At 37.8% G+C, this 27,052-nt stretch overlaps 1 protein-coding gene and 1 long non-coding RNA gene across 3 annotated transcripts in view; one reads left to right on the top strand and one right to left on the bottom strand.

The window, feature by feature from the left end:
- LOC127508982 (uncharacterized) overlaps nucleotides 1-26,621 on the top strand; it is a 274,050-nt gene extending 247,429 nt beyond the window's left edge. For both annotated transcript variants that reach the window (XR_007929064.1, XR_007929063.1), the window contains exon 2: nucleotides 26,014-26,621. This is a non-coding gene — a long non-coding RNA (uncharacterized LOC127508982). The remainder of the gene's footprint in view (nucleotides 1-26,013) is intronic.
- LOC127508711 (E3 ubiquitin-protein ligase rnf213-alpha-like) overlaps nucleotides 1-27,052 on the bottom strand; it is a 79,139-nt gene that overhangs the window by 28,775 nt on the left and 23,312 nt on the right. The window contains 30 exon segments of the mRNA XM_051886921.1: nucleotides 41-198; nucleotides 2,105-2,235; nucleotides 2,419-2,610; nucleotides 2,779-2,914; nucleotides 3,004-3,157; nucleotides 3,296-3,360; nucleotides 3,452-3,583; nucleotides 3,663-3,784; nucleotides 3,872-3,967; nucleotides 4,064-4,188; nucleotides 4,756-8,358; nucleotides 8,457-8,612; nucleotides 8,718-8,899; nucleotides 9,123-10,398; nucleotides 10,495-10,659; nucleotides 13,836-13,973; nucleotides 14,059-14,276; nucleotides 14,377-14,536; nucleotides 14,643-15,235; nucleotides 15,319-15,477; nucleotides 15,553-15,726; nucleotides 15,814-16,003; nucleotides 17,077-17,199; nucleotides 18,344-18,442; nucleotides 18,538-18,690; nucleotides 18,796-18,955; nucleotides 19,271-19,326; nucleotides 19,484-19,676; nucleotides 19,840-20,055; nucleotides 20,654-20,913. Of these exon segments, the coding sequence (XP_051742881.1) occupies nucleotides 41-198; nucleotides 2,105-2,235; nucleotides 2,419-2,610; nucleotides 2,779-2,914; nucleotides 3,004-3,157; nucleotides 3,296-3,360; nucleotides 3,452-3,583; nucleotides 3,663-3,784; nucleotides 3,872-3,967; nucleotides 4,064-4,188; nucleotides 4,756-8,358; nucleotides 8,457-8,612; nucleotides 8,718-8,899; nucleotides 9,123-10,398; nucleotides 10,495-10,659; nucleotides 13,836-13,973; nucleotides 14,059-14,276; nucleotides 14,377-14,536; nucleotides 14,643-15,235; nucleotides 15,319-15,477; nucleotides 15,553-15,726; nucleotides 15,814-16,003; nucleotides 17,077-17,199; nucleotides 18,344-18,442; nucleotides 18,538-18,690; nucleotides 18,796-18,955; nucleotides 19,271-19,326; nucleotides 19,484-19,676; nucleotides 19,840-20,055; nucleotides 20,654-20,913 (9,585 nt within the window).

The raw sequence follows: 27,052 nt of genomic DNA, 5'->3' as shown, positions 1-27,052 counted from the left end.
TGCTTGGATGTGCAGATGATGGGGCAGGTAAAAAAGTCACCTCAAGATCAACCTCCGATATCACATTCATGGTCATGGAGACGAAATCCTGGAGATACCTGTGGAAAAACTCCATTTGCATCTCTTGGGATGCTTCAGACATATACCTGCCCAAGGGGGTCTTCCAAAAGAACTCTTCAAATTGCTTTAGAGTGTGTCCTGTTGACAGAAATGCAAAGACAACTTTTATTGTTTTCTTTTCCCTTTGAACTGTAAATAAAAGAGTTAAAGGAATGCAGTGGTGTCATTTCACCAAAAGCCAGGGTATGGCAGACCTTGATGACGTCATCCAATCTTATTCCAAACTTGTACACACTTTTTTCCAGCACTTCAAAGCTAAATATATTATCCAATTTAAGTTTTATAAGTTTTATAATTACCAAAAATATTTTTGTTCATCCTACAAAGACTGTTCTCATTTGTAAAACTAAAAGTCAATCAATCAAAAACCACAGCCAATCAGAACACAGTGTGGGAGGGCTCTGGCCGCATTTGCACAGCACCAGAGATTAAACTTGATGCGCTCGCAAGGAAATGGATAAGTACATAATCAAATTCACAAATATTACACCATTTAAACATTAATAAAAATACATAGTGGGCTACTAAAACAATCTTTGTCATATGTTACGTCCCAGGACGTATTGTTTTCTTGTGTAATATGTTTGGTGATGTTTATGGTCATTTCTGTGTATTTTTGTGTATTGTTGCTTTTGTTATTTCCCTCTCTGTTTTCTTTCTATGCTGATCTGATGCTCTTCAGGTGCTGATTGGAAACACCTGTACCTCGTTTGCTGATTGTCATTTGTTATTCCATTCATTGAAAATTAAAGCAAGAAGAGTGCCAGTAATAAAAGCAGCCTAAAGACAAGCAGAGAGATTTGGAGGTTTTCCTCCACATGTGGACTTCTCTTCTACCCCAGACATGTTGCCAATTGCTGTTTTTCTTTAGTTTTCCTTTGGTGTTAAGTGAGTAATCTTAAGTGTTAATTGAACATGTTGGTTTGTTTCTGCCAATTATGTTACTACTTTTCTGTTATTTGGAAACCTGTAGGGAGGTGGGTGCCATTTTCCTTGTAATTCATTTTTTTCTCCTGTTTTGTTTTCTGAGTGAGACAGGGAGACAGGGAAGTATTGCTGTTTTTCTTTTCATTTTCTTTTTGTTATAGGTAATTTAGAAGATTCACATTTTTTTTTTTAGGGCATTTTTTGTTTATTATTTTGGCCTTGCTCCCTCCTGAAGCTTTTGTTTCCTATTTCTTTTCTTTTTTTTTAATAAATTATGCTTCAGTTTGATCTTTGGTTGGCAGTGTTTCTTCTTTGAGCTGGGGTTGGAGATGAGACGTTCCCCATGGTCTCTCTCATTTTTGTTACATTTTCCCTTAACCCCTAGACCTAAAAAGTGGAGATTGTAACACATAGAATACACTTGTTTGTTAACCGTTTAAACAAATGGAAACAAGAATGTTCAATTTCAAGATCTGAGGTGAATTATCCATTGCTTTTACTACGGCTACAAAGCTGGGAGCACTAAATGATATTCAAAGTCACGTTACATGCTTTTAACATTACATAAAGCACATAAACATTACCTGAGATTATCATTGCCATACTTTGTGTCGTTGCTCCAGCCGCGACTTCGCGAAAAATAGAAACCATTTCTAAAATAGAATTGTTGCGTGTCATCGCGGCTGGTTAGGGCAATTGGTAACTTAAACACTTCTGATTGGTCATTATTTTCAAAAGAAATCCCTGAGATTGCCTAAAATATTCAATGCTACAAAATCACGTTGTGAATAGACACATTGGCAGCGCCGTTGATTTTACTTGACACGAATATAAGAACCAGATCGCTTTAATTTACTTCTCGGTTTGATTTAAAAATACAAATTATAATGTTACACATAGTAATATAACTTCGTTAATCCTGCATGCAATGAATGAAATTATATAAGTTGCATTGATTTAACCAGGCAGCCAAGGTATGGCAGTGAAGGAATGGAAAACTAATTTAAGCATGATTGCTCAAGGAAAAAAAAAAAAAAAAGCAGCATAAAAAAAATACCTTCTCGCTGCAAGGCATGTACCCAGAGGTCCTCTAGACAATCTTTAATTCTCCAGCTGAAAGGCATGATGCAACCCATGTTCCTGTCAACTGCAATATAGTTCTGAACCAAGATCGTCTTCATCTCTGAGCTGTTAAGATGGAGTGTTTTCAGTTATAATAATGGCATTGCTTTAAAACCAGAAATATACTGTACAATATACGTGTGCCAATGTAGACGCCAAGGCTTAAGCAATGCATTGTTAGTATGTGATGTGATTTTTAAGCCCAAAGGCTTACAAAATGCCTCTTTACATCAAATAATTATCACATACTTGTTTTTCACACTTGTGTAAGGAACATTCAGTAACTTGACATCTCCAAAAATATTCAACCACAGTTTCTTCAAGGATTCTTCAGAGTTTGTGTCCAGTAAAAGGTCTAGATTGCAGTCACGGTCAATAACTGAAACAAGCTGTGCCAAGAAGGGAGTTACTACTGCTTGAACTCGCCTCCACAGGGCATGTCTAAAAAAACAAAAATGAACAAATATTGAAAGTGAAATTGTTTTAGGTATTAGGTATAGAGTTTCACAAAGACCTAATAAGGCCTAGTCAAACCAACAAGGTTCCACGTCAACATCTGAAGTACAATCCAAAATACTGTGCAATTTACACCCTCTCTCTTAGACTTACCTAAAAGTTCCACCCTCTTGCAAGGCATCGATATTTAGTGCTTCCTTGGAGACCCAGCTCTTGGCAGAGATTGTGTTTTCATCATGAGCCATCAATAGAGAATGAATTCGCTTCTTTAATGTTTTCAGAAATTCAGCTGGTAACATAAATATTTAAATATGAGCAACCCCTTACAGGATAATTAATGAAAGCTTTAAATACAAACAAAACAGAGATAAATCTCACCTTGTAGAGTCTCATTGTCAGCCAAGAGCATGAGCAGAATTTGCACTCTCTTGGTGCTGCGGGTGCCTGCCTCTGTCTGATCTCTTAGCATGCCAACTGCACTCTGAACGCAGCTACGCACCAGTGCTGTGGTGTCCAAAACATTCTCCCAGCCCTAAAGAGCACAAAAAAAAAGAACAACACTTTGACCTGCTGAGCAAACTTAGAAGCTTACTGAACTCAACAGGGTGGCAATAGTATCACAAATGTCCTGTACAGAAAATACAATGCTGTTGTTGAGGTTGTGACTCACAGTATTGTCTTCTACTTCCATCTTCTCTTCTCCTCCTTCTGCGTACAGTTCCTCAACCTCCATAGCTGCAAGCAGTAAAAATTATTTGGATTGTTTGAAAATGCTGATCATCACTTAAAGAGAACTCTCGATATTTTGAAAATAAACTGACTTCACCTTCAGGCTCAGCTACTTTCTCTGCTTTCTCTTCAAACAACTGGCTGATGGTCAGACACTGCAAGGCTTTTATATCAGAGACCATATCTTTCGATTTTCTGAGGTCATCTATGTGGACTGACTTCCATGGGCCTTATTAAAAAAAATCTTTAATGAGATTTTCTATAAAAAAAAACAGTGTTGGTCAATGATGCAATGAAACTCAGCCTACCGCCATGAAATCCAATGTAAGAAGTTCCACCATCCATTCTTGGTAGTTTAGTGATGAAGTACATAAAAATCTTTCCATAGCCCTCTTTCCTGAATTTGTTGATCTCATTGATAGAAGAATACCTGGAAATATATTTCAAGTTCAAATCATGCTGCTTTCATTGCATTTACTGAACAAACAAAATGTGCCACCAGCCACATTCAACTTACTTCGCAGATGCAATGACATTTAAATTTGGGGAGCCTTCATCAAAATCAGTTTGGATGATAAGTATCTTGTCCCCGGTGGTGTTTTCCAAATAATTCCTGAATACAGAAAAAGGGTTTTAATTCATTTCATTAAGAATAAGTGTGCTTTTTGTTATGATGTGATATAATGTTGTGATTTTGCGAGCACAATACTTGATTTTCTTTAGGAATGAGTGTTCTGTGTCAAACTGCTGTAGAGAGAGGAGCTCTACGTTTTGGACCACGTTCTGTAGAGGTTCAGTTTCAGCTGCAGTCAGAAGCCTTGAGAAGGTAGTCACCTAAAGGATTAGCAAAAAGACTGCAAGTTTAGTGCACAACGTTTTTTCTCATAAAGACTGAAATGTCATGGATTTTTCTAGAGTAGTGGTTCTCAACCTTTTTTTTTTTTTGTCCAAAGTCCCATCTATCCCTTATGTAGACTAAGATATTTTGAGTACTTTTGCTATAATGACAAAGCTGCCCTTTTATTTTTTATAATGATTTTTTACTCATAAATAGCAATTTCTCAGTGGTTTCTACTCAACAAAATATTTTACATCTTGGCATAGCTAGAATAAAAATGATAATCATTATAGAAATTTTCATGACTTTTTAAAATATTATACATTTCCATTATATTTTCCAGGTCTAGAAATCACGCTTTTAAAGTTCTGTCATATATCCAGGTTTTCCATGACCTTAAAAATGACAGTTGTTGAGGGAATTAATTAAAATAAGAAATATCCATTTGATTTTTAGCTTATCTGGCTTATTTTAAAGCTTGTTTTAACCATTTTGTCGCCCCCTGATTTAGAACCACTATTCTAGATTAATAGCGATTGCTATTAGTAAAAGTATTGCTTTACCTCTGTGAAAATAGCATGGCTAGGCCCTGCTTGCTGTGTGTGAGAAAGGATAAAGTCAGCAAGGGAGCTATGCTTCTGCTCTTCAAAGTATACCCTTGACAAGTGATCACTTTCTACACTGGAGAGGGAAGTGCAGTCTAGCCGAACCACGGCATCTGGTGTTGCACAGTTTAAAAGGATCAATTTAGCCTCATCTATGATTCTAGGATCTGAAAGCTCCAATTTCCCTTTGAGCTGCTCTGTTACTTGCAGTACAACAGACGCACATGTGTCCGAGTGGTAGCCAATGAAAGCATCAGCTGGACGATAACGACGTGCTTGGGGAGCAATTGAGTGCTTGCTTCTAGCAGAAATGAAGAATTGAACCCATTGTTCAAGCTTCTCAACAAGGTCCTTTTGCTCACTCTTTAGTACAGTATTGATGTCAAGATAATGTTTCTCCAATCTGTTGATCAGTGGAATAGGAAACTGCTTGTACACGACGTCCTTCTCCTCAATGACAATGAGCCTGAAATCCTTGTGCACTCTGCATTTGACTCTGTGCGTTCCAAGACCCAAATCCACATATTTCTGACCTCCAAGGCTAACGTAATATTGGTTGAGAGCATCATACAAGCTTTCGTACAAGTTCTGCAAGTTCAGGAGCACAATGGTTTGACCAGTTTCCATACAAACCTTAACACGGTTAATGTTGCGGCATATCTGAGTATACTCCTGGTCTTTTGGAAAGCTTGAACCAAAGATAATCTCTGGCTGGCATTGGTCTGAAAAAAACGTCTGCTGTAGAATTCGAAGGGCTGCATAGTTTTTGGTCAGAACAAGCAGGTATCTGCATTCCTCATCTTGGCCAATGGCTGTGATGTTCTCTCTTACAAGCTCAATGGCACAGATATTCTCAAGTTTCTGTGTGATATTTAGTCTGCTCGTGAAAACTTTGACAGCATCCACATTATCCTTGCCACTGAAGTTCCTTAGCACAGCCTTCACAATCTGTTCTCCACTAGGCTTCTGGTCAGCAGCTTTGGCAACAGCAAACATCATCTTTATCAAGCTGTAATAGTCTCGCAGACCAAAGAAACCTCTCCCCTGTTTCTTACAAATGTTTAGGTAAGCGCGGGCAAATGGCTGAAAGTAATCTCTCACTCTTTCAAGGATCATGGCATCTGAGGAACATATTCCTTTTGCACTCTCAATCAATTCCTTTTCATCAGGATCGCCACGTGAAACAAATATCCCTCTGTTCATCTTGGCTGGGTCCAAAGCCCAGTTCGAGATACCGATGAATCCCACCTTCTTGTGGGGTACTGGCTGATCATCTATGCATCCCTCTTCCAGCAATGGATGTAAAGTTTTCAGAGGCATTTTCGGGGAATCTTCAGCCAAGCCTATCTCATCTAACACTACCACTGAGACATACTCTGTTAGATTCTTGCCTTCCTGAAAACGAGCACATTGCTTGAATGTATTGATAATCCCATCTGGTGTAGAATGAGGACTGCACTGAAATGAAACAAGATGGATCTGCTTCAGTTTTCTAAACAAATCTGAATGGGCTGCTTGGCCTTGCATGCCATCTGCAACCAGAGTTTTAGACAAGGACTTGGAGCTTCCAGGTTTTCCAACCAAAAAGAGAGGTATTCGTAGCTCAATGCAAATCACCATCATGAAGACATTTTCCTTCAAGGCATTGTTTCGAGCAATGGTGTCACCCAATGGAACTCCACTCAAAAAAAGATCCTGAACAACTGAGATCTCCTGCATCACTTTCACTGGGTTGTAGGTCTCTGGAAGGTACCTGCAAATTTTTCTTCGGTATTTGTCTTTATCCTCCAAGCAGGCGTGGTAACACACACCAACGGCCATAAGTAATGACCAAAGAATTGGATTTCTTTCATCAGTATTCCTCTGATGTTGATAATTTCTCTCAGCCCGCTGAATACTCTCAAACTGGTCAAGCTCTGAGAGTATCATTGGGTAGTTTTTGTAGAACCAGCCAAAAACTTGCATGCAGCGCTCTACATCCCTCAGACTCACAAAACTGCATTCATCCTGTCTTGTTCGCATATACATCTGTGAGGCTGAAAGAACATCAGTGATGGTTGCGATGTAATCTGAACTAATTGAGTGGGTTTCAACCACCCTTTCGACTATTTGCTTGATGTACATTTTCTCAGTACAGTCATTGAGCTGTCCAAAGTCCCAAACTAGTGGAATCATGCTAGGTGGTAAAGCCTGCACTCTGTACACTAGCTGGCGAAGTGGAATGGATCCAAGTTTTTCATCTGTTTCCTCAGCACGAACTCTGTATCCCAAACCAGCTGACTCCAATCTCTTGATCATTACGTCTGTGTGTTTTCTGTATGGGTTGCAAGCAGCAATGATTTGCAAGCCAGTGTCACCTGTCAAATGCTGTCCATCAGCAGTGTTGTCGCAGAGGATTTCCTTAATGCTGCTAATGGCCTCTGTTGTGTTTGCTTCATCAAAAAACAACACAGAGTTAAACCCATAATCCAGCTTGTTTCTTAATGCCATGGCCTCTGCTTCTCTTACTTTGGTGTAGATCATGTCTGAACCTGTTCCTCCATGAACCTTGACCAGTTTCATGTTGTCAGTGGCAACTCCACTTCTGTGCATCTCACAAAGGAATTTGATTAGCCTGGTCTTCCCACATCCTGTCTCACCCATGATTATAACAGGAATCCCACAGCGGAAACGCATGTGAATTGCCAACATTTTCAATATGTTGTCTGTGGTGAGCTCGTATGTTTCATCTGGATCAAGAGGCCACTGTATTCCCAACACCCTGGAAAGTCTCTCAATTTTCTCCCATCTTGGGAGCTGGTCAAAATCGATATTGAAAGGAACCCTCTGTAGTTTAAGGCCCTCATAGAGCTCTTTGGTCATGATGTTCTGCTTGATCACTCTGTTTGTTGATGGATCAATAGCATCAATCCCATTCTGTACATTTGGCTGAAGATGAAAGCCAATGAATGTCATGGACTCATGGTCATCATTGAAGAAAATGTATGGATGCGGTTCTGATTCCCATCGTTTTCTTATTCTAAAGGGAGCTAGATCCTCTTCATTGGCAGAAGAAAGGTCATTGTGCAGTCTCCCTGGACTCTGATCAGAGATGCTAAGTGAAGGAGTGGCAAAATCCTTTGCCATGAGAATCATGAAATCAACAACAAAATTTTTGAATCCCAACAGAGTGTCCCCTATGAAAGAAACATCACAGAAAACTGATCTCTCACAGTCCCGAAGTTGTAAGTTCAGGAACCAAGCAAAATTCCGCAACTCTGCCCAAGAGGGGTCTATGATGCCACAGTACACAAACAACATCTGCAGGCATTCAACATGAGTGCCCTCAATTCCTTGGTACATGAAGGCATCCAAATTGACACCATTGTAGAAACGTTGCAAGTACTGATAAGGCCGCTGATAGGCCTCACTTCGGAACTCTTGATCATCCATAAGGGGATCATCATCCTCCATTATTGATGGATCTTCCTGGATTCTCATTTCCAGCTCAAGTACCTCTTTGGGTGGACGGCAGTAGACACTTGGAAACACATCCAAAAAAGCAGATGGAACTTTTGCACCCTACCATGAAAAGGCAAATTAATTCATGAGGCATTAGTCTGATTAATGACAAAAATTCCTATGTGATTTAATGAAATAATTTATATCAATTTACTTACAGCTCTTTGGTCATTTCGGGATGTGCTGGCATCAGGTCTCAGGATTTCGACGACATACAAGTGCTTATTACTGCTTTTCCACATGTTTCCTTCTGAGTCCATGAGGTATCCAAGGATCAACAGCCTAAACAGAAATTCATGTAGTCCTTTTTTTACCTGCAAGTATATAAAATATACTGAAAAACAGCAGCAACATTTCTTTCTATTTATTCATCAAATTAAATAAATAAATAAATAAAGTAAAATTAGGTAGCTAGCTACCATGGTGGTGACATCAATGTGATAGACTGAAAGCTCTTTTTTCTTGGGGCTGTTGAGCAAGGACTGAAGGATGACATTTTCATCAACTCTTGGCTCAATTAACCTGATGCACTTCAGCTGTGAAGGCTTCTTGGTGTTACTCTTCAGTTTCTCATACATTCTTTTAATGTAAAGCGATTTTCCTAGAATGAATCATAAATATAATTCTGCATCTTACACATTTTGCAAAATATTTATATTCACACAAACACACACACACACAGACACACACACACACACACACACACACACACAGAAAACAAAATCTCTTTTTTCTCTGTTTCTTGTAAGTGTACTTTATATAGCTAACTAACATGAATTCTGAAAACTAACTAATTTAAATCCATTACTTGAATGTATACTCACCAACTCCTGATCTTTCTGAGGATACAACTCCCACACACTGTCTGTCTTTGAACACAGCAGCAGCACTGGATATGTCAGCTGGGACTGTAAAGTGCCTAGCAAGGTATCGCTGAATACTGATCATTGGTTCTTGAGGAATCAAGTGCAATCTAAATTGACTAAAAGCTGAAGGAAGATATGTATGTTCTCTATTAGAGCTACAGACCAACACTAGCTTGTAATCATTTCCGCTCTGTGCGGTTTGATGCTGAAAAAATTGCTCCACTTTGTAGCTCACTTCGTAGGTAAGTTGGTCCACATAGAGCATTGTGTATATCTTCTTTCCCCTGTAGCCAGAAGAGAGACAGCGCCTTAGGAAAAGTTCCACTTCTTCATATGGAGTGTAAGCACTACAGAGGAGTACTTCATCATAGGTTGGTAGAGGCTCATTCTTGCTGCTCATGTAAACTGAAATGCATGATATCAGAATTTCTTCAGAAGGGCAGATGATTAGATTTGGTCTTCCAGTAGCCATTCCATTTGGAAGTTCTCTCTGAATGTTTCTTTGTCTCTCATCCTGTGAATACCAATCATCCTCATCTTCAATGGGGCTGTTGGCCAAAATTTCAAGAAGATATCCAAGACTTCTGACATCAAGGGAGTCTGGCAGAAAATTGTTCATGTCTCGCATGTAAGCATTCCAAATCACATCTAGCTTTTTGGACCCATTAGCATGCCCCAATTGACTTTCCCAGTCATCAAACGATGGGCATGGCTCCTCAATACTATCATTCTCAATCACACTAGGGACTTCAACAAAAGTTTGAAAGTCTAAGTCATCATTTTGCTCAGGACCCTTCTTAATTACTTCATACTGAAGCCTGTGCCAAGCCTGTCTCAAATCTGAAGTGGAGCAATTAGGCTTGATAAAAGAGAGCATCATAAGAACTTGATCTTCCATTTCAGTCATATTTTTCTGGCTGAGCTGACGGCACATGTAGACTACTTGTTCTGCAGTGTAATAGTTTAAGTAGTAATGCTGAGATCTCTGCTTGTCCATAAAAACTTTCCAGAAGCGTAGGCAGCTCTCCATTTTCTTACAGACTTCCAGCAACTGTTCTGTGACATCACCTTCCACCACGATGGCACTGACAACACTCCCTAAGTTGAAGTCCATTATGATGCATGCTTCTTTACGATTACAGTTGACATTTGCCTCCCAGTGTCTGAACAATGGATTTCCAGCAACAAACAAATCAATAAATGCAGAGGCCAACCTCTGTACACTGGCAAAGACCTGGAAACAGGGAATAAGTTCATTCAGGGGTAATTACAATAGCCATGGTGAAATATAACAGAATATAACAGAAACAGTTAAAAAGAGGGAAATCACCTCTGCAAATTGATCGACTTCACACTGGCCCTGATCTCCTTTGCCAGACATGAGCATCAATTTATTCTGTAGATCCCTAAGGTCTTCAAGAGAATAAATGCGTGTCTCACAGCCCTCATCATGCTCTTCCATAATCTGAAGCTTCAGAATATTTTCCAAGCATAACTGAAAAAAAGCAATATTCATGGATTGATATTTCCAAAATATTATATGCATCAATTAGGCTATTCAATGATGATAATGACAGCTAAAAATAAGCATTGTGCTAATATGGCATGTCATTGCTCCTAAAGGAAACTGTATAAATGGTGTTTTGGAACCTAATAACTGGTTCTGTAGCTAGTCCAAGCTAGTTAGTTAGTAAGTTGCTGGATTACCAGCTGATGGGGACCTGGAAAAGCTGGTAGACCATCTTGGTCTAGAAAAAAATCTGCCATTTTTCAAAAATCAGCATGACCACATTTTGATCCCACCTTGTTGAGCTTCACGAAATAGAAAATGACTGTAAGAAAATAGCTAAAGCATTGAAAATCCCAAAGAAGTTCCAATCAAGATGTTACAAATCTGCCTGGAAGAGGACATGTGTCTATAGCATCCTAATGCACGGTGAGGAGGAGAGTTTGAGTGGCCAAAGACTCTCCAAGGATCACAGCTGGAGAATTGCAGAGATTAGTTCAATCTTGAATCTCAGAAAGCCTAAAAAAATGATCAAACAGCACCTACATCCCCACAAGTTGATCAGAAGGGTTTCAAAAAAATCCTCTGCTCTCATCCAGAAACAATCTCCAGCATATTCCGTTGTCAGACAAGACTGTAACTTCAATGGGGACCTGGTTCTATGGTAAAAAAGACTAAAAACTAAAAAAAAAGAGCTTTTTGACAGCAAACCTACCAGATGGGTTTGGTGCACACATGGATAAAAAGTACCCCATGTCAACGGTTAAATATACTGCTGGATCTTTAATGTTGTGGGCCTATTTTTCTGCTGGAGGTCCTGGACATCTTGTTCAGATTCATGGTATCATGGATTCTATCAAATACCAACAGATAAAAAAATCAAAACCTGACCGCTTCTGCTAGAAATCCAATAATGGGCCATGGTTGGATCGTCCATCAGGACAATGATCCAAAACAAACATCAAAATCAACACAAAAATGTGTCACTAAGCACAAAATGAAGCTTCTGCCATGGCCGTCCCAGTCCCCTGACCTGAACCCTAAAGAAAATGAGTCGAGCGATAAGAATATTAAATATTAAATCAAATAAGGAAATATCTCAAATCACCTGACGTCTCTGCCCTTACACCCATTGCTAATAATCACTTGTTTAAGCCATCTCAGTTAGATCGAGGTTTTACTGACTGGAAAAGTAAAGGTTTGGGGTGTATTGGGGACCTTTATGTAGATGATAAATTTGCATCTTTTAGTCAATTACAATCTGCTTTTAATCTCCCGGGTTCTGATTTTTTTTCGGTATTTACAAGTGAGACACTATGTACAAACAGTCATTCCACAATTTATTAACAAGCCAAAGCCTAATGTATTTGACCAATGTTTTTCGTTGAGTCCAAGCTCTAGACATTTGATTTCATGCTGTGTTAATGTTTTTCAACTGCCTGTGAATACAGAGTATATAAAAGGAGCCTGGGCCAAGGATTTTGATGAAGAAATATCTGATGAAACTTGGAATGAAAGTCTTGGGAAGATTCAAGATTGCTCAATAAATTCAAGACATAGGCTAATACAATTTAAAGTGGTGCACAGATTATATTACTCCAAAACTAAACTGAATAAAATATACAAATCTGTTTCTCCAATTTGTGACAGATGTAAAACAAAAGAAGGTTCCTTGTCACACATGTTTTGGTTTTGTCCTAAATTGTTTAATTTTTGGACTGCTATATTTGACTTCTTCTCAAAAGTTTTCCAAAAGGAGGTTAAGCCGGACCATGGAATTGCAATTCTGGGATCTTCAGAGACATTGGAAACTTTTCCAATCTTCCAGCAAAGATCGTTATTGATGGGCATGATTCTTGCTAAAAAAAAAAAATACTTTTAAACTGGAAATCTTCAGACCCTCCATGTTTTAAAGTTTGGCTGTGTGAACTGTTTCATGTCATACAGCTGGAGGATATACGTTCCATTGAGCTTAAATCTCATCGTCAATTCAAAACCGTGTGGCAGCCCTTCCTTGATTTCCTCAAGGCTGAATAATGTAGCATTATTGCTTTTTTTTTTTTTTTTTTTTTTTAACAATTTGACGAACTGAACTTGTGGTTATGTCTTTATTATTAATTTTTTTTATTTTTATTTTTTTTTTTTTGATGTTTTGGGTTGTTCTTGTAATCTTTGTTTGGTACATTATGGAAAAAACTCAAAATATAAAAAAAAAAAGAAAATGAGTCGAGCGAACTGAAGAGAAGAAGCACCAACATGGAGCTGGGAATCTGAAGGATCTGGAGAGATTCAGTATGAAGGAATGGTCTCTGATCTCTTGTCAGGTGTTCTCTAAACTCATCAGGCATTATAGGTGAAGACTCAGAGCTGTTATCTTGGCAAAAGGAGGTTGCAAAAAATATTGAATAAAAGGGTGCCAATAATTGTGGCCAATGTGTTTTGGAGAAAAACATTTATTTCATAATGTGATTTCCCCCCCCCCACTTTCAATTCTTTTCCCTCAATGAAAGGTTAGATTTTTGCAAATTTTATGAATTAAAGATCAAAAGGATAAACAATGCAGATTTATTTTTACAGTCATCTATAATCATATTTACCAAGGGTGCCAATAATTCTGAGCACCACTGTATTCATGAGTATTTCAAAATTTCTGTGCGCATCATCCTTGCTATATCTATTTGAACTCAAACAGTAATATTATTTTCATTTTTAATGTGCTCTTTCCTTTTCTTATTTTTTTTTAAATAATTATTCATTTATTTATTTAATTCCTTTTTTTACTCTCCCCTCTGTTTTATAATCTATTTATATGTTTAATTATATTGTGATTATTTGAAGTATTTTCAATATTATCTCTTTATCTATACTTTTTTTCTTCTCTTCGCTTTCTCTCAAATAAAACTATATTATATACATTCAAGATAGAGAGGTATATTATATAAATATATATATCCACATAATATACTCTTACACTTCACATAACTTACATGTAAATTTAACTTTGTTGCCCGTGTTTTTGTTTTGGTCTTGTTTGTTTATTGTCAAATTATTTCTACTGCACTATTAATTCTGTATTTTGTACTATGTTTCCCTGTACATCTTATATTGTCTTGCTCTAATTAAAAACAAACAAACAAAAAAACAAAAAAACATTAGTGACAAACCTTCTTTTGATTTTGTGCACTGATAATGTAAATGCCATTTGTGTTGATAGCTGATGCCAGAGATAGAGAGGACAGTTCAACTGACCCATGGCTGTCCTTGACTGTCTTCAACCATTCTATGTGTCTTGCAGAGTCACACTGAAACAGAAAAAACGTTGGTGAACAAAAATATGAAGAATCTTGTTTTCTTCCTTTGGTTATCAACTTTAGCAGATACTCTTACCAATTTTTTGGGGAGGTTGGGGTCATTGTCAAGTGCTTTCCATAGTTTTTTCAGCATATCTTTAAAAAGTCTGAAGTCAGCATCTGGCTTTAAATCATAGAGCATTGAGGAGTAGCCAAGAACTGCATCATGAAAACAGGCCACACGATCCACATCCAAATCATTCTCTCCGGCAGAGATGGAAGCCAAGTCCACAAAGACTTTCAACTCATTGATGTCTGAAATGATAAAGAGGAATAACATTTGCTTACAAAAGAGCATTAAAAATAATGAAATCACATTCAATTACCAGTTCAAACACCTATTTTTTTTTTTTACCTTCAAGAGCCTCTTTAACCCACATAACGAAATTCTTCCTTAGGCCAAGCTCCTGAAGGCACAGTCTACGGGACTCTGTGATGTCCACAAGCACAGTTTTTGCCTGCATCAACTCATTGTCAATGCTGTCAAGACGCTCCCGTTTAAAATCCAACTGTGTCTAAAGGGAAGAAAGCTTAATGGGTTTACCATATCCCTTACTTATTTTAATCAAAATGCATTTATTTAACAACAGGAAGCATACTGGCAAAAATTAGATGACTTACAGTAACAAGCAACTTCTCCAAGACTTGAAAGTCTCCTTGTAAGTGAAGCGTCTCTTTGACCATCATGACCACCTGAGCTGACTCTACTGCCAGATGAAGCTCATGGTACTGCTCGATCTGCTGGATTCTTGTCTGGATCCAGCGCTGGTTATCACTGAGGTCCAGTTTGCACATGATTGCAACTTCTGCTGCCAGTTCTTCATATCTCCCCTTGTAGGCTTTGAATGTCACATCAACCTCATCAAAAGTTATGCTACCATCTTTCAGCCTAGTGTATATGTTTCTATAGGTATCATAACATTGTTCGAATATTTCTCTGTTAAGATCTTCGAGTGTGATATCCAATTCCTCCTCATTGGCACTCTCTGCAAAGTCTTTTGCCTCATTCACCCAACACGATTTGAAAATGTAGCTGTCTTTATAGATATTTAGGACCTCTGCCATAGATCGAACATCATCATCAAGCTCAAAGTAGGTGACTACTCTTGACACTGGAGAGGGAATTTGATTTAATGAATGAACGTCCATGAACTCGTCCAGGTCCATCTCATCAATGTTAATATGGTGTTTTTCTTCCAACCCGTCAAAATCAACTGTAAAGCACAACAATTTTAGCATTAACATCTCTCTATAAAAACAATCTATTATTATCAGGTGATCAATTGACAGCTTTTACCCATCACATGCTCCTCTAGACTGCGGCACATTGTAATGAGAGCATCCACCAATGCGCTTTCATGATTGATAGCTTTCACCTCCTCCTGTCTAGACTGAAGAAGCCTCTTCATTGCATTGGTGTCCTTGTATTGTTCATTTTCACAACTCTGGAAACACTCTGGAAAAACAGTAGGGTCATGGCTCCTCACATTATAGTATGTTAAAAGGGTAAAAGGTATGTGAGGTATTTTACCTAAATTAAGCAGCTCAAAGAATGCACTCCTCTTCTGCAGGATGAGATTGAGTAGCTTTATCTTTATTTTCCCTGTTACAAGTTGATTTAAAATGTTTGTGAATAATGATGTTGCCATGGCTAATTTCTCTCTAGCTTCTTCAGAAAGCTGTTCGATCAGTTTTTCATCAGCACCTGCAGCCAAAACATAAATGATATCTCAGTCATACGGTTTCGTTCTTTAAACATAAAATGTCATGTGGAGGGAAACCATATAACTACCATGAAGCTGAAAGATATTTTTGGCTGCTGTCCACCCCAGAAGATGTTTGAGAATAACTTCTTCCTCAAGATAGGCTCCTTCATCATTTCTTGGCCAGGACTTTAGGATGATGGTAGACACAAGCTTTCCAAATTTCCAGTTTATTCGGTATTCATTTAATCTCTCAAAAAGTTTCCCCTCAGATTTATTCTGTTAAAAAAAACCTTAACAGTAACTAAAGTGTACATGTCTTATTAAAATCCATAAAACATAACATAAGTTATAACAGTGTACTTTAAACACTGTATTTCTCCAACATATACTGCAACTCCCAAAGAAAAGGAAAGTCTACACTAAATTTCTCTGTCCTAATGACTTCTGAAAGTAATAGTTCACCCAAACGAACAGTGTCACCGTTTACTACACATCGCGTCACGAGATTTCCATGTCGCATCAAATGGCCTCCATATTGTGAAGTAAAATAGTTTATTACACAGCTCTCTAGATTATATGATTCTCATTTGTTAACTGCAGCATTCAGAGGTCAGATATTTACGAATATTGACCATTGTCCATGGCAATGCTGCATATCAGACCACTCATCCGGGTTACTGAAACCGACTCTAGTTTCATGTCTCTCGTATGACGCAGTGACTTGCTCTCTTGTTTCATACAAACACAACAGTGTTATCTGTGTTTTAATTTATTGATTGTATTGAAAATTAATTGGGAGAACTTCAGTATTACTATCACTCTAATACTGCTCTGCGACCGACTGACTTTACAGTATCCCTGACATTATGACTTAAATTTTGGTCTGTTCATCTCACAAGGTTGCCTTATGAATTCATAAGACTTTGAAATGTATTGCACAAGTCATAAGGACTACTTTATTGATACTTCTACGGTGCTTTTTTCGTCCTTTTTGAAGCTTGAAAGATCTAATTCATTCTAACTGCATGCAAAAGAGAAAAACATTTCTACATTTGTCTTCCAACAAAAAAAGAAAAGTGTTTGAAACGATGTGAGGATAGGTAAATTTCATTTTTTGGTGAACTATTCTTTTCCATATACACATTCATATTATATTTTGACCATATTGTCCACCCCTAACACTAAGCATTTTAAGCCAGCATGCATTCACAACTAAATTCTGCTGGTAGAAAACTGGGAAACAATGGGCTAGGTTTTGGTCCTAATCTAATTTTATTAAATGTTTTAATCCATATGTGTGTGATGATGTATGACCCAATGTCAGTGAAAATGAAATGAAAGACCTTTACCTGGCATATTGTGGTAACAGCCTGGAGAGCACACTTTTCTACGCTACCCACCAAAAAAGGCTGGGAGTTGTTAAGTTCATTAATCTTTGAGCAATAAATCTCGATTTGATCCAGCTGATCTTCCTAATAAGAGTGAAAACAAATTGCTTATTTACAAATAAATAAGATGTGTCAACAAATTCTGCAACATTTTAATATCAATAATTACACTAATATCTGATGAGCCTTAAGTTATGCTGGGTACACACTAAAAGATTTTTAAGTTTTTCAAAATGTGAGAAACCACAAACACGAGGACAAAAAATCCTGGATTTAACCGTTTTGCTCCTATAGTGTGTGGTATGCCGTAATGTGACAAAGACAGCACACCACACACAAACAAATTTTTAACCAGAGTCCCTACTGTGAACACAGGAAATCTCGCAAAATCTCTCGAGACTTCAGAATAAACATAGCGGATGATAGGCAGGAAGAAATTGCGATGATAGTGTTTGGAGTGATTTTGGTATGTTTTACAGGACATGTTGTATAAACACTCGTGCTGATCCTCCATCTCTGCTGTCCAAATCCATTTAACTTTGTGCTGCGCCATGACTGCGTTTGTTATGCTTCTGTCTTCTGTCAGCTCGCTTTCTGATTGGATATTGTTTAGTTTAGTTTAGTTTAGTCCTCGGGGTTCCCCCACACATCAGGATTTCTGATCGTCGGAGCCACCCCGATCACGAATCGTAAATATTCAACTTGTTGAATATTGTTGAATACATGTTCAACATGTTGAATATTTACGATTCGTGATCGGGGTGGCTCCGATGTTCTTCCGAGCAGATTCAGTCACTCTTAACACACCTCACACCACAGGAAAATCTGATAAGATAATCTGTAGAACCATCACGGTAATAGGGACATTACCTAGGATTGTTGGAAGGGGAGAAATCAGCCCAAAATCAGCACGATTATCTTGTGGTGTGTACCCAGCATTAATATATATCGATAATACATTCATATTAAGAAATCATATTGCAAGTTTAAAACTCTGAAGTTAAGACATCATTTCTTTTTCTATCTTACTGTAGAAACACTGTCAGAGTATTTAGTACAGTATTCCATGCACAGTGGAATAATGCACAATGTTAAAAAAAAAAAAAAAAAAGTCAAGCATTTTTGATTATTAGTATTTTTTTTTTTTTTTTATGTAATTAAAATATTGGACTGGTTCTTGACTTCCAACCCAACTAGATGTGTAATACTGGAACTGTGTAATAATTACCTGTTGATATTTCCCCTCAAAGTCCATTGTAAATGTCTCTCTCCATTCTTTAGTGAAATCCTTACTCATGAAATCTATGGCAATAATGTTATTCCAAATCTGTAAAACAGAACATAAAAATATAATATATTATATAGATTTAAAATGTGTGGACTGGACTGGTTAGCTTGGATGAACATACTTGTCCTGCTTACCTCAACCTCTGTAGTGAAGTTGGTACCCGTTACATAACTTCTGTTTAAAAGCCTGCCTTTAAAACTTTGTCTGATCCATGCTCTCACAGTCCGCTTGGCATCACTGAGTAATGCAAGTGTCTTCTCAGAAAAAGTGTCTGCTTCTTGTGTTGTCTTAAAGTTGAACAAACATTAAAATTGACACTGAATCAATTTTATGTCTTCTGAATATATTGGCTTTAATCAGTAATTTTAAACAAAGATAATATGATGGAATACCTGGGCAAATCCTGACACAGAGGCCACAAGGTTCATGCAAGCAACAGGAATATCAGTGAAATTTTGTCCATAGCTGTAGTAATGAACTAGATTGCAGATCTTCTCTAGGAGTTTGCAAGTTGCTTGTATGCACTGAATGCCATAAGCCTCATTCAGACAACTACAACAGTAATGAAAGCCAGTTAACCAGTGCACATTGATAGGGCTATTGGATTTGTTTGGATCTGAATTTCATCTTCTGTATTTTCTTACATTTTAGCTGCAAGACCCCATTTTTATTTTATTTCTTATTTTTTCAAATTTGGTAGTTATGTTAATTTTCTCCACTTTTCCAATCAACTAGGGCAGTGACTACTGCCACTTCAACATCAAATTATTACTAATATATTATTTACATAAAAGACAATAAAACCTTTAAAAACTTATTCAAATATATAAAAATAATGTTCCTTAAATTTTAGTGGAAGAACTGTACCTGTATCGTTGTTCGAGCAAGTGACTTTGAATGTGTGCCAGAGTGTCCGCTACACTCTAAGAGAAAATAATAATAATTAAATATAGACAGTCCAAACAGCAGCATTTTTCTCTGTTACAGTACCATTTATTTGCCAAAGATATACTGCATGCTAATTTAATCTGTTCTGGTTTGTACATATATGGTAATTTCTGGTGATGGTTTGATACTCACTGTGGAAGTGCTGTAGTTTATATCATTGGGGCATTTCATGGTGAAAAGCTGCAGGATGTCCAGAAGCTCAACATGGATGATGGAGCTGCACTCGACCAACTCCTCTACAGTCATCAGATACATCCAAGACCGGGCCAGCAGTCTGTCTATTTCAGCCAAATGTCCATTTGCCTTCATGAGATTCAACATCGCCCTAAAATAGAGGGATTCAACAATGATGTCAAAAAAAACAAAACAATTTTTTTTCCACTGAAACCGAAGTGTTTAACCAAAGGTTGAATATTAACATGATCTAAACTGGAAATTCAAAATTAAAAACAGAAAAACATTTGGAAACCAACAGATAAATTTAATACCTTCTTTCTTGGGTTCTGAGGTAAGATACAGTGTCTGATTTGAGTCCCTGCAGTCCAGCCCAGCTCTGCTCAGATTTTGAGTTGACCTTAATAAACACTGGCTCAAATGGTTTTGAAGTGCCTTTGAAAAGGTGCAGAAGTGGAATTACAATGATCCATTTGGTAATTTCCTCGGCTCTCACTCTGTTGATCAGCACCTCCACCATGTCAGACAAGCTGAAGAATGTAATGAATGTTATCAAGACCTTTTAGACACTAATACTATACTCAGAACAAGCTGTAACCAGGTCTGTTCTTTGCACATTAAACTGTACAAGCTTCCTTCACAGCATCTGTGGCATGCTGTTGGAAAATAATTTTGGTAATTTGTAAAAACGAATCAAAACATCATATTGTATTGGACAGTTTAAAACTATGGTGGAAGGCATGAATTTCACTGAATAATTACTTAAACTGTAGTTTGATCCTTACACAAAGCTATTGTATTAAATAAGACACCAGGACTACTTTTGTAGTATATTGAATGTAGTATGCTTTTACTCTATGGAAAAAAGCAGCGTAAACATTCTGCTGAACCTTTTATTTTGTATTCTATGGGGAAAAAATAATAAGCTTATATTTTTCTTTAAAGAACTTCTTTACAATTTAACACTAACTGTAATTTTTTTTTAACAAATATGATTTTTTTTAACATTAAAAAATTAAAAAGAACACAGCACAATATGTAACACCTCTTTATACTAGAGCTGTTTTGTTTTGCAACGCTATCTCGAGATCTTTATAATTTACATTTAACCAAGATAACTGTACTCACTTTTTTATTTCTGAGAATGATTCTGTTATGTCAGTCCAGAAAGACAGGAATTCATCCTTGGGTAATTTTGGCAGGCAGAGGGCAGTGCAGAGACGAGAAAGATTTGCATTGTCTAATTCTAGACGATACTGTTTCCAGACATAAAGCATAATGAGACCAGACTTTAGTGGCTCCTTGATGAAAGCACTCTTTCCCTCACTGTCCTTCTGTAGCTCTGGAGTCACCCGCTCCAGCATGAACTGCTTCAGAAGCTTGCTCACCTAACAGGATAAAATGAGACCGTATGTTAAATTCTATGTGGACATTTACATTTGAGCACTAGATTATGTCTTCCAGTCTGTGCTCTTAAAGTCATAGTTCACCAAAAAGTGAAAATTCTGTCATTATTTACTTTACATTACTTATTTACATTATTGTCTCACACTTTAAATATGCATGACCTTTTTTCAGTGGAACACAAAAGGTGTATATTGGTTAAAAAAAATATTGCAGAGTGATTTTGTCAACTGTGACTGTCGAGTTTTAAAAAAAGACACCACTGATATCAAACCTGGATGATACGAATGTCCTGCCACATTTGAATTTAATGTGACCATACCACAATTGATATTTAGAAGCTGAATTCAGAAAACTTCAGAAGGAATACAGCACGAGTCAGCACGTGTCAACTGTTTTTATGTCACTTTAAGTTAAGTCATTTTTAGACTTCGACAGCCCCACCCCCAGTTTTGCTGATATACTGTTTTAATATACACTGACTGAGCACTTTATTAGGAATAATGTGATAATACTGGGTAGGATCTTCTTTTGCTTTCAAAACAGTCTTGGTTCCTTGTGACATGGATTCCACAAGACTCAACAATACTTTGAGATTCTGGTCCATGTTTACATGATTTCTGCAGATTTGTCAATCTCACGTTACACCACATTCCAGAGGTGTTTTATTGGAATCGGATCTATTGACTGGGAAAGTCAGAAGAACAGTGAACATCATCAAGTTCATTAAACCAGTTTGAGGCGACTTTTGCTTTCTGATATGGTACACTATAATGCTGGAAGTTGCCATTAGAAGATGAGTAAATTGTGGCCATGAGAGGATGAACATAGTAAACAAAAAATACTCAAATATGCTGTGGCATTCAAGCATTGATTGATTAGTATTAAAGGGGCTAAAGTGTGCCAAGAAAACATTCTCCACACCATTACACCACAGTCACCAGCCTGGACTGTTGACACAAGGCAGGTTGGGTCCATGATTCATGCTTTTGGCACCAAACTCTGACCCTACCCTCTGTGTGCCTCATCAAGATTTTTCAGATCAGGCTGCATTTATCCAGTCTTCAACTGTTCAGTTTTGGTGAGCCTGTGCCCACTGCAGTCTCAGCTTCCTGTTCTTGGCTGACAGAAATGGAACCCAACATGTGGTTCTTCTTAAACAAAAGACTGCATATCTCAGCTGCCATGTCATCAAAAATTGCTGAAGGCCATCTCAATCGGAAGGATCCTTGGAAGGCAGCCTTCATTTTGCATCCTTCTTTCAGCCTGTTTTGAAGGATGCATCAAATGTATCCTTTGTGGCCTTAAATGACCCACAATCCTTTGCACACATTTAAATTCAACAAAATCAACTGACAGAAAACGAGTCCGTACTGAGCTCATCTGAGTTTATTATGAAATGTAAGACAAAAATAACGTTTTCGGACATTAAAGTATTGATGTTATGTTTTGCTGTAAATTAATCATTTAACACTAAACTGCCCATAATGTAAGCCACTGGGAGACCTCAGGCAGCTGTCATTCACTGTATTGCATTAATAGAAAGCCAGTTAATATAAAGATTTGTAACACAATGTATTTTTCCAAAATTAAGTTTAAATAGTATTTTCATGATGTGACCGTGGGGGCATAAACATTTATGACGTAGCCATGCACACTTGGTAGACCGTCTCATTATAGCATTTAATGCTAAGGATTACTCTAGCCGGTGTCCGCAAAATAATATAGGTTTCATAGATAATTGGAAAAGTTTTTGGGGCAGACCTGACCTGTTAAAAAGAGATGGTATTCATCCCTCCCGGGATGGTGCTGCTCTTCTCTCTAGTAATATGGCACATAGTCTTAGAACTGAAACATGACAAACTGGGGCCCAGGTCAGAAAGCAGACAGACTGGCTAAACCGACCGTCTGCTAGCTGCAGAAAATTCAGATAACTCTCAACACATAGAAACTCTTACACCTAGATATTTTCAAATAGAGACTGTGTCTGTACCCCGAATTAGTAAAAACAAAAAACTTCCAAACCCATTTAATGGTAAAAATTTAATTGATGTTCAACAAATAAAAAATAGAGATAATAATGCTAAACAAATGATAAAACTCGGGTTGTTAAATATTAGATCCCTTTCTTCAAAATCACTTATTGTTAATGATATTATCAAAGATAATAATCTAGATGTGCTGTGTTTGACAGAAACTTGGCTAAAACCGGACGATTACATTACTTTAAATGAGTCTAGTCCTCAAGGTTATGATTATCGACACAATGCCCGTCAGAAAGGCAAAGGGGGAGGTGTTGCTGTATTCTATAGTAATATTTACAGTATTAGTCAGAAGTCTTTCAAATATAATTCCTTCGAAACTATGGTACTTTACGTAACATTATGTAAGTTGACATTTGTGCTGGCTACTGTATACAGGCCACCAGGACACAATACAGACTTTATCAAAGAATTTGCTGACTTTCTATCAGAGTTAGTACTAGCTGCAGATAAAGTCCTTGTTGTTGGTGATTTTAATATTCATGTAGATAATAAAAAAGACGCATTAGGATTGGCATTTGCAGATATTCTAAACTCTATTGGTGTTAGACAACATGTGTCAGGACCCACTCATTGTCGTAATCATACTTTAGATCTAATATTGTCACATGGAATCGATATTGATGCTGTTGAAATTCTGCAGCAGAGTGACGACATCTCAGATCATTATCTAGTCTCGTGTATACTACATTTAGTCAAGGCGGCTAAACTGCCTCCATGCCATAAATATGGTAGAACTATCACTTCTACCACTAAAGATTGCTTTATAAATAATCTTCCTGATCATTTTCATCGCCTTAGCATACCAGACAGCTTAGAAGACCTCGATGTTGCAACAGAAACTATTGCCTCTGTCTTTTCCAGCACATTAGACTCAGTTGCTCCTTTGCGTTTAAAAAAGATTAAGGAAATTAATCCAATGCCATGGTACAATGACCACACTCGGGCCCTAAAGTTAGCAGCCAGAAAAATGGAGCGCAGCTGGAAGAAATCAAAACCAGAAGTATTTCGTATTTCGTGGAGAGAGAGAATGATTGAGTACAGAAAGGCCTTAAAATCTGCTAGATCTGCCTATTTTTCAAAACTCTTAGAAGAAAATAAACACAACCCTAGGTATTTATTTGATACAGTGGCTAAATTAACAAGAAATAAAGCTTCAACTTCTGATGTTTCCAAAGAGCACAGCAGTAATGACTTTATGAACTTCTTTACTTGCAAGATTGATAATATTAGAGAAAAAATAATAACCATGCAACCGTCTACTACAGTATCGTGTCAGATAGTGCATTGTAGTGTCCCTGAGGAAAAATTCAATTCATTTACTGCTTTAGGAGAGGAAGAATTGTCTAAACTTGTTAAATCATCAAAATCAACAACATGTATGTTAGACCCTATACCGACTAAGCTATTGAAAGAAATGCTTCCAGAGGTCATAGACCCTCTTCTCAATATCGTCAATTCATCTTTATCATTAGGATACGTACCAAAAACTTTTAAGCTGGCTATTATTAAACCTCTTATTAAAAAACCACAACTTGATCCTAGAGAATTAGTCAATTACAGGCCGATCTCAAATCTCACTTTTGTCAAAAATACTAGAAAAGGCAGTATCATCACAGCTATGTTCCTTTTTAGAAAGAAATGGTATCTGTGAGGATTTCCAGTCAGGATTTAGACCGTACCATAGTACTGAGACTGCTCTCATTAGAGTTACTAATGATTTGCTCTTATCATCAGATCGTGGTTGTATCTCTCTATTAGTGTTACTGGATCTTAGTGCAGCATTTGACACTATTGATCACAATATTCTTTTAAATAGACTCGAAAATTATGTTGGCATTAGTGGAATTGCATTGTCATGGTTCAAATCATACTTATCTGACCGTTATCAGTTTGTAGTAGTAAACGAAGACATGTCATATCGATCACAAGTTCAATATGGAGTACCACAAGGCTCAGTACTAGGACCGTTACTGTTCACTCTGTACATGCTACCCTTGGGAGATATCATTAGGAAGCATGGCGTTAGTTTTCACTGTTACGCTGATGATACTCAGCTCTATATTTCTTCGCGCCCTGACGAAACTTACCAATTCACAAAATTAACGGAGTGCATAGCTGATATAAAAAATTGGATGACCAGTAATTTCCTACTACTAAATTCAGAAAAAACAGAGATTCTAATTTTTGGACCAAAAACTTCTTCACGTAATAACCTAGAATATTGTCTAACACTTGATGGCTGCTCTGTTAAGTCTTCGTCGTCAGTTAGGAACCTGGGTGTGCTCTTTGATACCAATCTTTCATTTGAAGGCCATGTTACTAGCATCTGTAAAACCGCATTCTTCCATCTTAAAAATATATCTAAACTACGACATATGCTCTCAATGAAAAATGCAGAACAGTTAGTTCATGCGTTCATGACCTCAAGGCTAGATTACTGTAACGCTCTACTGGGTGGTTGTTCTGCTCGCCTGATAAATAAACTACAGCTCGTACAAAATGCAGCAGCTAGAGTTCTTACTAGAACCAGGAAGTATGACCATATTAGCCCAGTTCTGTCAACACTGCATTGGCTTCCTGTTAAACATCGTATAGATTTTAAAATCTTGCTAATTACTTACAAAGCACTAAATGGTTTAGCTCCCCAGTACCTGAGCGAGCTCCTAATTCATTATAGTCCTTCACGTCTATTGCGATCTCAGAATTCAGGCCAGCTGATAATACCTAGAATATCAAAATCAACTGCAGGTGGTAGATCCTTCTCCTATTTGGCACCTAAACTCTGGAACAATCTTCCTAGCATTGTTCGGGAAGCAGACACACTCTGTCAGTTTAAATCTAGACTAAAAACGCATCTCTTTAACCTGGCATACACATAACACATTACCAATTTATATTTCCAAATCCGTTAAAGGATTATTAGGCTGCATAAATTAGGTCAGCCGGAACCGGGAACACTTCCTATAACACCTGATGTACTCGTTACCTCAGAAGAAGAATGGCATCTACGCTAATATTAGTCTTTCTGTTTATCCCGAGGTTCACCGTAGTCAACCGGATCCGGGCCGTATCCAGGTGAGACCAAGGACCTGCACCTTGACACGACCACAACGCAGCCCTGAAGTATCAGCAGAGACTGAGTCAACTAGATCATCCCCTGTGAAGGCCTCATCGACACGACAGCCACGACACAGTTCCTCAACAACCGTCCATACCGGCGTGATGAATACGATCCTCAATTGGATGGAACTGAAATAAATACTTTTAATGTTGCGATCCTATTGGACTTATGATAGCAACCTGAATTGTAACAAAGCACTGTTGGCCAGAGGAGAACTGGCACCCCGACTAAGCCTGGTTTCTCCCAAGGTTTTTTTCTCCATTTTAACACCAATTTGCCACTTGTCTGCCACCTGATGTCACCTGATGGAGTTTGGGTTCCTTGCCGCTGTCGCCTCTGGCTTGCTTAGTTGGGGACACTTGACTTGACATTTTGATATTCAACAGTGCTTTTGATCTGCCTGCATTGACACTATTCTTTAAGAGCTGCTGTGCAGCCAAACAATGTACCAGTTATCAATGTAAAGCTGCTTTGACACAATCTACATTGTAAAAAGCGCTATATAAATAAAGGTGACTTGACTTGACTTGACTTGGTAGACCGTCTCATTATAGCATTTAATGCTAAGGATTACTCTAGCCTCTGAAGGTCTGGACTAAGAAGGACGTAGCCTCAGTAGGATGCAGCCTTCTGTTTGAGAAGCACCCATGGTCTTCTGCCGTTGTAGGCCACCTGCCTCAAAGTTTGATGTGTTCTAACTTCTGCACATCATAACAGTTTATCTGAGTTGCCGAAGCCTTTCTGTCAGTTCAAATCAGTCTGGCCATTCTCCTTTGACCTCTCTCATCATCAAGACATTTTGCTCTGCAAAACTGCCACTCACTGAATATTGTTTGTTTTTGGCACCATTCTGAGAAAACTCTAGAGACTGTTGTGCATGAAAATACCAGGAGATTAGCAGAAACACTCTAGCCAGCCTGTCTGGCACTAACAATCACTGAGATCACATTTGTCCCC

The sequence above is a fragment of the Ctenopharyngodon idella genome, chromosome 3, assembly GCF_019924925.1.
Source record: "Ctenopharyngodon idella isolate HZGC_01 chromosome 3, HZGC01, whole genome shotgun sequence".
NCBI lineage: Eukaryota > Metazoa > Chordata > Actinopteri > Cypriniformes > Xenocyprididae > Ctenopharyngodon > Ctenopharyngodon idella.
Note: the sequence above shows the minus strand (reverse complement) of the source record. Positions and strands in the feature narration are given on the sequence as shown.